This window comes from Aulostomus chinensis, chromosome 22, assembly GCF_037954235.1.
Source record: "Aulostomus chinensis isolate RoL2024-O1b breed Wild chromosome 22, RoL_Achi_v1.0, whole genome shotgun sequence".
Classification (NCBI taxonomy): domain Eukaryota; kingdom Metazoa; phylum Chordata; class Actinopteri; order Syngnathiformes; family Aulostomidae; genus Aulostomus; species Aulostomus chinensis.
The window spans coordinates 17,743,657-17,755,916 of record NC_141341.1 but is presented as its reverse complement, the minus strand read 5'-3'; the positions used below and the strand labels follow the sequence as shown (position 1 = coordinate 17,755,916).

At 43.1% G+C, this 12,260-nt stretch overlaps 1 protein-coding gene across 2 annotated transcripts in view; it reads left to right on the top strand.

Annotated features, from left to right (window-relative positions):
- The window catches only part of LOC147241018 (ubiquitin-conjugating enzyme E2 E2-like), a 78,546-nt gene extending 68,487 nt beyond the window's left edge, over positions 1-10,059 (top strand). Inside the window, exons 4-5 of one of the 2 annotated variants that reach the window (XM_086193102.1) lie at positions 1,316-1,463; positions 9,234-10,059. In XM_086193102.1, the coding sequence (XP_086049228.1) occupies positions 1,316-1,463; positions 9,234-9,331 (246 nt within the window). In that variant the 3' untranslated portion in view covers positions 9,332-10,059. The remainder of the gene's footprint in view (positions 1-1,315; positions 1,464-9,233) is intronic. The other variant, XM_086193103.1, reaches the window with a different exon arrangement.
- Positions 10,060-12,260: the final 2,201 nt, after the last annotated feature.

The window sequence follows — 12,260 nt, the reverse complement described above, 5'->3', positions numbered from 1 at the left end:
TCTTCATTGATTATTCAGAATGAGAGTTGGAATACACAAGAATATAAGGGTGTTATTTGTTTTTAAGGTTGAGTGATTAAACCATTATACAGAGGAGGTTTAAGTTTAGATCTGTAGCTTTTGTATTTCAGAGGCAGCATAATAATCTAACAGCATCAGCCATGGGATGGGATTGAAGCTGGTTAATGAGGCCACACAGGCTGGCCAGGGATCAGCTGGGCCACTGATATTAGCATGCCAACACTATCATATCTCATTGGAGGTATAAGAGCAGACAATCAGCAACCAGACAAGACTTTCACTCCACCATTCGGCATCAATCACCCCTCCCACCTGCCTGTCTCCTCATAGCTCTGGAAATCTATTTCATGTCATGGAAATCACCCTGCTGATCGCTCGGCCTGTCTAGTATGTCAACATAAAATGCTGTGTACAAGCAATAACATATGTTCAAGTACTCTGTACAGTATGTTCACTTTACACACCCCATTTTTTTCCTCCATGTAGCAAAAGCTCATTTAAAAGATTTACAACATGCAAAGTACACAGTCAAGTTCCAGTATATTTTACAGAAGCATACAGATGCTACTGCGATTCTCAACAAGGGGCCTCTACAATATCCCCTCCAGGATAAATGAAGTTTATTGGATTGAATTAAGATATAGTGTACTTTATACTGAGTATTTGTGGAGGAATTTTGTGTGATGAAAGAGTTCGTCAGACACAAGAAACAGGCTAGAGACTCAGAGATGGCTTACCCTGGACCACTTTAATGGTCGTCCATGACAGATGTACAAGGTTTGCTGTGAGATGATGTTCAGTCAGCCCCCCCCGAACATCTGTGCCTGACATTTGTAACACTTAAAATGTTGGGCACTACCCAGTATTACCGAATCATTCTGCACAAATGTGACCTTCATGTAGTCTAAACACAGCTACGCATATAGACAACGCTGGCGCCGTGATTGTCAGCTTTGCTATCAGAAAGTTTTTTGACTACAAATTTACGACTATGAAAGGCACCACAGGTTCATCCACAATTCACCCCTGGGTTCAGACCAGCTATTGACCTTACAATCGAATTATGAAGCTAAGATACTAGAAAGTTGAAACAGAGGATAGCAGCTAAAGTTTGTGTTGAATTGAGATTTAGTGTCTCATAATGGTCCAAATTGTGTCCCAAATGTTTTTGACCTAGTGTATAATGATCGCTGCTTATTTAGTCCTGGAATAAGATACTATCTTCCTAAAATCATGATATTATATTGAGTACTTGGGTGATCTAACCTATAACCTCATCCCTACCTTCTTCTAGGTGACGTTCCGTACAAGGATCTACCACTGTAACATCAACAGTCAGGGAGTGATCTGTCTGGACATCCTGAAGGACAACTGGAGTCCCGCCCTCACCATCTCCAAAGTTCTCCTGTCCATCTGCTCTCTGCTCACTGACTGCAACCCTGGTGAGAGCTGCAGCACACATGCACACACACATGCACACACACACTCTCTCACACACACACACACACACAAACATCATATCTCTGTTCAGTATAAGCTGTTACAGGTTGACTGACATGTCCCCTTTGTGTGCACACTGTACATGGACGTGTGTCACTTTGGAGGCTTGAGTCCTGCTTTTGCGCCACAGCAGCTGACAAAAAGGAAAGATAGATGGCTGCTTTGGATATTAACACATTAGAATTTAAGAAGATATTTGGTGGACTGATGGTCTAATAATTTCACCTGTTCTTGGAATGTTCATGTTGAGCTAAACCTAAAGTCTTCAAAATAAAGGCATTGAAATGGTCATCAGGTTGAAATAAATGTTGAAGAGTTGAAACCTTATCATATTTGCAATTTGCATGAGAGAATCGAGTAACGCATGTATTGTAGTTCAATTATCAGTTCCTGCGTCTTCTAGGTGGTACTAGATAACACACAGTTACTCTACATGATGTTGATGGACATCTGGCGGAGACAACACAGTGTCATTTGACATTTGTTAGATCAGTCTCACTTCCTGCACTATGACTTTGATTTCACTTCCACTGGTAGTTGTCCTCAGGCTAGGACTCTACAGTTTTCTCCTTTATGGTGAAATATCAAAGATGGCCACCTCACTGCAATAATGAAAACTCACAGTAAATGATCACAAAGTGTTCTGACCACATCTGAGCTTGATCTGGTCAACCCACGTGGAGGATATTCAAGTGTGAAAAAAAAAACCACCATGGAAATTCCTAGAGGGGGCACCATGTCCAATCTGCCCAAAACTTTAATGGGTTTGTCCTGCCCCACTAATCCTCCACCATGTTTGGTGAAAATCAGCCTCGTAGTTTTTGTGTGATCCTGCTGACAGACTTTGGTGGAGGTCATGACTGCTCTCTTAGTAAAGTTGAACCAGATGCACATTTGAGGGCTTGAGCCAAACCAGGCTGATGGATGCAGTAGTGATGTCCACGGAGTCAGCTGAGATGAGTCTTCAAATAAACAAGGTGAAACAGTGTCACATCTGGCCCCTCCCCATATGATAAAGGTTTTCATAGGAAGTCTCTGTATCTCTTTTGTCTGTGTATTTTCAAGTAATTTAACAGTTGGACGTATCAGCACAGACAGTCTCCCGTTGAGGGCATTTGTAATGTTACACCTCCACACACCTGGATAGCAGCTGTTTCAATCCTACGGTTCAATAATGCTCAGACTCCACCGCTGCAGATTCTGCCAAAGGAAACATGCTGTTTGATGACCTGAAAATTCTCTGCAATAACTAGTAATTACTACTCTTTATGTCAGTGTTTGGTAACGGTGGTCAAGAGTCACTGAAAATGCACCTGTTGCATTTCCATATTGTTGGCATTCATCCTCTGACTGCTTGGCTTTTTCTTTGTCCCTTCATTGCAGTTCAGTCAGTACTGAAGCAGGACTGGCTGGCTGAACACTACTGTATACAACTCACAATTAGTCACTGAAGAGATGTCAAAGTCAGTTAGGCATAGTATGGGCCAGTTCACCAGGAACCAAAAATTGGACGAGTGAATTAAGTCTGTCTTTTATAGACCAGTAAAACCAGTCGTTTCCTCGTTTGACTGGTCCTCAATACAATTGAAGTCTGTTGGTGTAATATATTAGAGTAAGTAGAGGTGGTAAAAGCAGCTGCTGTGAAGCACCACAGCAGTGATGTTCAGAGGGAAATGTGTCAGCGCAAGAAAGGTGGATAAAAAGGACTTAAAGGAGAAGAAGAGCAACTGGAGATTTGGGCTGTGAATTGTCGGAAGGGAGAAGGCAGCAGAAGAGAAAGCGATGGCGGGGACGGGAAGAGATAGCGGGTGATTGTGAAGACCTCTGACGATAGCTTGTGTCCTCTGTGCAGGGATTGCTCTTTGATAAATGTAGCAGCAGATTCTCTCTCCATGGGAGAAAAGCTTTTCCCCTCCTTTGTCCACTCTTTCTGCCCGAGTGGCATTTTCACTTGAAATGAGCTGATTCCTTCAAAGAGCAATATAAAAGAGACTTGATCGACACTCCATCCCCCACAAAGAAAGAGGGTGTCACTCCTTTTCACCGTGCTTTCAGCGTATTGCCTCATCAAAATCAGTGCAATTTTTCACCATTTTCTGTTGGATTTTTTAAAACCCATCCTCAAGTGCTGAATGTGGGCAAGGATCTAAAAGACCCTAAAAATACTTCACTCACACCTACGACCCTGTGAAGATTTTTCCCTCATGAAGGTGGAGATTATCGACATGTAACTGACTGAAATAAGTGACGGAGATGAAATGACAAGCCTTCCAGGAATGCTGTCTTCGCTGACATGCCACATCGAACAAACAAGAAGGTTTCTGGGGGGTTGCTGGGTCTCATTTGGGCTCAGCGACATGCCTTGTCACGGCATATCTCAGGCTTAATTGCAGTCCAGGGCCTCTGTCACATGTCAGTCTTTACCTATCTCAACCCAGAAGTAATCATACATTTTTACACAATCACAGGGGGATTCCTCCTCATTGATTTCTCAGCTTGACTGTCGACCTGGATGATGTGTGCGGCTGTATGGACAGACTGTTTCTGCCTCTCACTTGCTTCAGGGCTGCTGGTTTGTCAGACCTGTAATAACATGGGCCCCTCTGAATGGTTAACAAATGGATTGATATCAGGAGATGGGAAATGTGTGTGTTTTCTGTGAATTTCTATCTATATTTGTGTATATTTTTGTTTTTTATACTGTACTCTTAAAATCGTCGAGAATGAAGCTGTGCACTCTATCAATGAATGATTCAATAAAGGTTGAATAAATCAATGAGTTGAGAAAGGTTTAGGCCGGGCTGTATGACAACAGCATACCATACATTTGGAATATATCCAACAACCAGTGAAAGCAAGCTAAAAGCGAATCATCACCAAGCACATTAGCATGTACTGTAGCAGTAGCCAGTGCTAGCCCCATGTGAGACAAAGCTCTTAACACTGATTTGGTCTTGACAACTGTGACTAAAGCACAAGCAGCTGACGATGAGAGTCAAATCTGAAGTCACATTTGATCATGTGAGTTACTGTGAGATCAAGTCCCTAGAATCTCTGTTTATGTACGCAAATGTCACAAGAAATGCATTGTTAGGGTGTGCTACTGTGGAATCCTGATATGTATCTTTAATTTTGTGACAATGGAGATTGTGGTAGTTTCAGAAGTCTTTATTAGTGAGGATGAAGCCAAGCTTAACAGACCTGAATGTTTTCTCATAATATATCATATACAATACTCCAGCATCTCTCGCAGTACCTTGATCCACCTGCTGCACAGCATGGAAGCAGGCGTGTGATATTTGACCCCTGCCGCAACAGGCTCAGCACTTGTTGTACAAAAGAACAATTTACTGGTTTTCTTGTCACACCTGTCACCTACCCAGCATGACGTTGTTGAAACACCACAGCTACATATATACATATACAGTCAAGGCATAGCACAGTGGGGTTATTGTATGTCGACAGTGTATGCTAGCCAACTGTGAGCTGCTGTGTAGGACAGTGAGTTTATTTTGAGTCTTAAATAGTTAAAATATCTACAAACTTAAGCATCTCACACTGAGGGTCACACTGAGAGAGAGTCACCTGTCTTTAACGCTGATAACCAGTATAAATACTTCTACATCCATCCATTCATCCATTTTCTACCACTTATCCTGTTAAGGGTTGCGGGGGGGGGGGGGGGGGGGGGAGCCTATCCCAGCAGCCCTTGGGCAAGAGGTGGGGTTCCCCCTGGACAGGTCACCAGTCCATCACAGGGCCAACACATAGAGACAAACAACCATTCACACTCACAGTCAATTTAGAGTATCAATCAGCCTCGTCCCCTCTTGGATTGTGGGAGGAAGCTGGAGTACCAGAGAGAACCCACACAGGAACAGGGAGAACATGGAGACTCACACAGAAAGATCCTGTGCTGGAGCCAGGAACCGTCTTGCTGTGAGGCAACAGTACTAACCACTGCACCACCGTGCTGAGTTCATGACAGTCTGGGTGCTGCATTTATCTTTCTTCACAACTCAATTGGTTTCCGTCAGTCTGTACATAAACCCACTCACTATCACAACCTCCTCCTTGACCGTGTCCTGTTGTATGGAATTATGCAAAATTAAGCTGTATTTCTGCACAACTTCTCTTTTATCTTACTACTACTTTGTACTACTTGACTACACACCACTAAGGGAAACTGTCATTTCCAGATGTTTGTCTGATCATCCGCAGCTAGATATAAGGAAGCAATCGCTAAATTCAGTGTCATGTCCTGGTATAGCAGAGGACCCTGCTGTCAAGCTTTGTCCTTCCCAAATTGATCATTTTATTGATAGTGCAACACGCACCTTATGAACAATTCTGGACTCTATTGCCACATTAAAAAAAGAACACTTAGAAAAAAGTAAACAAGCTCCTTGGTACAATTCTGAAACCTAACAGCTCACACAAAGAGCTCAAAAACCAGAGAAGATACGGTGCTCCTCCAAACTGGAAGAGAGCAAGAGCCAGATTGCATGTAGCCTTAAAACTTATCAGAAAGCCCTTCATAAGAATTAAAACAGCCCACTACTCAGCACTAATCGAGGAACACGAGAACAACCCCTGGTTCCTCTTCAGTACTGTAGCCAGACTGACAGAGCCACAACTCTATTGAGCCAAGCATTCCTGTTTCCCTGAGTAGCAAAGACTTCATGAAATTTTTTAATGATAAAATTCTACTAATTAGAGATCAGCCATCAGCTGGCACCACGTCATCTATAATCTCATAAACCTTAGAGGCAGCTGTAGGACCAGACACATACCTGGATAGCTTTTCTCCTATTGACTTTTACAAACTTATGACAACAATTTCCTCCTATAACCCTGTCTCCTAGACCCCATCCTCACTAAGATGCTTAAAGAGACTTTACCCCAAGTTAGCACCTCCCTCTTAGATATGATCAATGTGTCGCTGTTATCTGGTTACATTTTACAGTCCCTTAAAGTGGCAGTAATTAGACCCCTTCTCAAAAAAGCAACTTTGGATCCAGAAGCCTTGGCCAACTACAGACCAATATCAAATCTTCCTTTTCTCTCCAAAATCCTTGAAAAAGCAGTTGCTAAACAGCTGTGTTACTTCCTTCACAGCAACAGCTGATTAGTCAGGTTTCAGAGTTCATCATAGCACAGAAACAGCACTAGTCAACGTTACCAATGACCTCCTACTAGCATCAGATGAGGGACTGGTCTCTGTGTTGGTCCTGTTAGGTCTTGGTCCAGCTTTTGATACCATTGACCACCATATCCTTCTACAGAGACTGGAACATGACATTGTACATTACCTCTCTGCATCGCCTCCTGTCAAATTCAGAATAGAATTCAAAATTCTCCTTCTAACATACAAAGTCCTCAACAATCAGGCACCTTTATACCTGACAGAGCTCATAGCCCCCTATTACCCCACTAGAACCCTTCACTCCCAGGATGCAGGGTTACTGCTGGTTCCTAGAGTTTCTAACAGTAGAATGGGAGCCAGAGCCTTCAGCTATCAGGCTCCCCTCCAGTGGAACCGTCTCCCAGTTTTGGTCTGGGACACAGACATCCTCTCTATGTTTAAGAGTAAACTTAAGACCTCTCTGTCCTCCTGTATTCATACGTTTTACTAACCCAAACTCTTCTCCTGAGCCTTTGTGCCTCCCCATTCCCAGATGCCTGGCTGCTGCTGCTGCTGGAGGAGGCTACAGAACTGAAGAGGCTCAAGCTGCCACCCTAGTATCAATATTAGTATCAGCACTAGTTGTATTTATATCAGTATTCTCAATACTGTACTAGCATTAATAACAGCATTGTGTTTGCTAGCACATAATTGCTTATTTTATGCTGAAATTGATTGCTTGAGTAACCTTTAAATGTCATTATTGGTCGCTAGTTATTATTATTGTTTGCCGTCTTTCTCCTTCCAGCCTGTCCATGTCTCCGTCTATCCATCACTCTCTCCCCATTTCTCTATCTTGATCTCTGCCCCTCTCTTTCCTTCAATATAATTGTCTTTTTCCATTTTCTGTCTCTGTCTCTGCCCCGCTTTCCTGCTCTCTTTCCCCCTAACAAGTCGAAGCAGAAGGCCGTCCCCTTTGAGCCTGGGTCTGCTCGATGTTCCTGCCTGTTAAAAGGAAGGTTTTTGTCACTGCTGTTGCAGGATGTACTTGCTGATGGAGAATTGTTGGGTGTAAATTTGAAGAAGTGTGGTGCAAGACTCTCTGTACTTGTAAAGTGTCACGTGATAACTTTGTTGTGATTTGGCGCCATACAAATAAAATTGACTTGACTTGACTAAGCTTTTATGGGCTGGATCAGGAGGCCAAGTTCATTGACAGCAAACCAACAGCTCTACCAGGTTTTATGGCTTTGTCTCAAGTTGTCAGGTCTGATTGTGGATACAAATAAAGAAAAATAACTCCAGTTAGATACTTCCAGCTTCAGGCTACAAAGACATAATATGTAAGGAGTCATTCATCCAGAAATATTGGTGTAAGCTGGTAAAAAGCCATCATTGAAACCCTAGCAGGGATTATTGCAGATGGGTGTTTCTGCTGCTCAGCCAAGCTCATCACACTGCTCCGTCAGCAGAGCCAGTCTCAGGGGAGAAGGTTTGAAGCCCAGAAGAGTGTCCTTAGAGTGGGTGGAGGTTTTTGTTTTTTTTGGGGGGGGGGGGGGGTTGTCTCTCCATATCACCTCACCACGAATCAGGAGTCAGTGGGAGTTCACCGTGGCTGCTGACAAGTGCGTTTCATGAAGACAAGACGCCATGATCACAGCTGAGTTAAAGCAGCAAGCACATGTGACCGTGCTAAGTGCTTTATGTTTCATCTCACACCTCTGGAGTGACTTATTGTTTTTCTATGATGTCACAGGGTCTCTTCTGATGCACATGGTTTGAGGCTGTGAGTATAAACACACCATATGTTCTTACAGCTATTTGGTGACATAGTGGCACAGTGGTTAGCACTGTTGCTTCACAACAAAAAGGTCCTGAGTTTGAGTCCTGACTGCTCCAGGTCCTGACTGGGTGGAGTAGATGCTCAGATGCCCCTAGCACCAACAGAAGCATTAAGGTACATACATTTTTTGATGGTGAGAGAGCAGGTCATCCAACTGTGTCATATTGCCACTCATCCATCCATGGAGAATGCAATAAATGCAGGGGACAGAGTTTTTTTGTGTCTGTAGATGTGACAACAAAGACTTCTGATAACATGTTGGAGGTAAAAATTTGACCCATTCAAGTGACAGTGCAGTCGGTAAATGCTTGTCATACTCTGACAAGATGCTCTGAACTTGCTCAATACATCTTTTACTGGCTAGCTGTGTGACATCTTTGCCCTGACGCTGTAGGTCTGCCTGCGTGAGTTCTGCAGGTCACAGTGTTGCAGTCTCCTTGACAGCACTTCTGCAGCAGGTTGCTTTTCAACGTGCTCACTGAAGTTCGTAACTGCTTGAGGAACATTTGCATTTAGCCACTAAAGAGCTGTCAGTGTTCTGTTTAAAACCTAACTGCCATCAGAAGCTCCGACAGATGATTTGAAATAAAAGAGGATTCGTTATCAGTGGGCATTGTTGAATTGTAGTTTTATGTATGCACCATGTAGAAAGTGACACTAATTAGTCCAGATGTGGTTTTCAAGACTCCTGTAAATGACAACAAGTGGTACTGAGTCTGTCTGTTGCTCATTCTTGTGTTCCAGCCGACCCTCTGGTTGGAAGCATCGCTACACAGTACCTCACCAACAGAGCCGAGCATGACAGGATAGCCAAACAGTGGACCAAACGCTACGCTACATAGACCAGCGAGACTCATCCTGGACCCCGCCCAATAAACACGCACACACTCACACACACACACACACACACACACACACACACACACACGCACACACACCTTCCCTCCTCCAAAATCTGTGGAAGCACACCCTCCCCTGTCATCCTCCCTGCCCCCACCCAGAGAAACAAACTGTTCTTTGTTCCATGCTGACTTGAAAAGCTTCTTTTTTATACAAAGAATCTATTGGGATTGTATTTTCCAATACACTGAATGTTGATATGGTCATGAAAAGCTTTAATACTGTTTTTGTTCTCGTCAGTGTTCTTGTTCTTCTTATTATTGCGTTGTTTTAACATTGTCGCCACCCTCGTCAACTTGATGTACAAGTGTGGGAGTATTATTCCTGTTTCATGTAAAAAGGATCATACGAAGCGAATGAATTCGATGACTTCTCTCCACGTGGATTCACGGCTCCCGGGGCCCGTTTCAGAAAGCCTTGAGTCTATTAACCCTGAACCCTTGGTTAGGCTCCAAGTTTGTTGATCCTCCTCAGTGAAATGGGCCCCTGGTCTATAGAAGTGCATGGCATCATGACGTGGACATGTATTATTTCTGTGCAGGCAGAAGTTTTGTCACTATGTATGACGATAGTGGTAGTTTACTGTACAGTTAATGCCTTGTGAGAATACATACTCCTGAAATATACAATTAAACACTGGCTGTGGTGTGACGGGTCCTGTCTCAGTCTGGTCCTTTGGTATGAGTGTGTGTGACGTACAGTGTGTGTGTGTGTGTGTGTGTGTGCATGCAGTATTGCTGTATGAGTAGTAGTAATTAAACAACCAAAAAATAAAGGAGTTATTATTTTTCAACACTACTGCACAAAGAGTGCAGAATGGCTTCAGTGATACTAGATTGACATGGGCTACACATGTTTTTTTCTTGCAATGACAGCACCACTTCATCTTTTCCTGTTCTTAAAGAGGATCCGTGATGCATGTCTTTGTTTTCCTCCATATATATTGTTAATCACTGTCCAGTGTTGGATGTTTTTTATTAAGTTACTTTAAAACTAGAAGGTTACTCTGTAGTAGCAATGCGTCACCTGAATCTTCATGTGTGCATGAATAATCCACCAGAAATAATTTTTGAGTTTTAGATCTGCGCCAACCTGCCCACCACAGGTGAAAGATGCATCTTTTGTTAACGTTGCTTTCCACTGTGAACTTTGAAGTTTGCTGTTTGTTGCAGTCTCATTTCCGCTCCTGATCCACCGCTGCATTGTCAGCAGAAGATGAAACAGTGTAAAGTCAGTCATGGAGGGTGGCAGAGCTCCAAAAGAAGACCACTTTCTTCTTCGTGTATTTAGGAGCAAAACTAAAAACTAGTGGTTGACTCGACAGGACAGAGGAAACAGTTTTGATCCTGAAATGCATTTTCAGACAACTGTAATGACCTCCGCATGTGGTTTGAGTGATCAGATCACAAAGGTGTCTCCTCATGTGTCTTGCTGTCCACTTGTGATCAAATCCCCCAATGAACCCAAAACAAAAAAAGCCTTTCAGTGGCAGCATCAATTGATCATTTTACAACCCCAGCGTAACTCACAGCTTGTCTGTCTGTTACTTTCACGTCGAGTGTTATGTCGAAGCACATTAGCTCATGGGTACTGTGGTCTTTAATGTCCAGCACACCAGTCTGGACTGGACTGTCATGGGGTTACTGTGGATGTTGAAGCAGCACTGAGACAGTGAAAGCCTGATAGAGGGGTTGACCTCTCATTCACAACTGACAAGTAATGTGGAAATTGATTCTCTGATGTAATTTCTCTCTACAGGGTCCCTAAAATGCCAAAAGATCCTTTTCTTGTTTTGTTTATGCAAAAAAAAAAATCACGAGTGATAGTTTATACGACTGAGGTATTTATCATTTTGTCAGACTCTTTTTTTATGATATATTCTTCATTCGCGTGATACCGTGTCGGCAAACAATAGTCCGTTTTCTGACTAATGTTCGTACAAGATAACTATTGCAGTCAAATTCTTTGTGTGCACATAAGATGAGCTCAACATCTTGTTCATGCAAAAGAACTGCTTGTGCAAACTTCTGTTCATAAGAGGTTGTTCACAAAATAAACAGGAGAGATTCAGGAACTTGTGCACAGATGTTATCAGGCTGCCACGAGCTGATCACGAGTTCAGACTGATAGGAGTGAACATAATTCAGTGAATGTCCGGTGGGCACAGGTTGGTGAATATTACCGTCCCCTGATGAGGTGTGATTACATCAAAGCTTGATCCCAAAAGTTCTTCTCTGCAACCCAGATATTAGATATCCACGAAGCGAAATACTGCTTCTTAAATATTGAGGTAAGTCAGATCTTTCCTCGCCACGTCCTGTATTAATTGTCGATCCCTGTGAAAGAGAATGAGCATGAAAATGTAAGCTTGCTGTTAACAGAGGGGTCATACTCATAACAAATGAACAAACGGGCACTTGTTGCTGATCGGCCCCGTTCTAGTCTCTTATCACGATGCAAAACAAGCGAAGTGGAGCGATGGTGGCTGATTTAATGATGGTTGACATGTCAGGAGGAGAGCTGGTACCCATCCTCCATCCTCCCTCCATCATCGCAGGCTGCAGGAGCGAGAGTCTGACAGAAGAGGAGAAGGCTGCGCTGGTGTGTGAAGGATCATTTTGGAGGGCTAGAGCAGTGTTTGTGATTGCGCTGCCATTTTTGATGCAGGTATGGTGGTTTCCTTCATGAACCAAAAGGGTCAAAGGTCACCCAAGGTTGTTTTTTTTAATGTTAGATATAATATATGTAGATTCACCTTTACAGAAGAAACAGGCATTGTTGTAATGTCTGTGTTCCTGACAGAAATACAGGGGTGTGTTTTCTCTGTTGTAACGCTTGTTGCATCATTAAAACGACACACACGCACACATA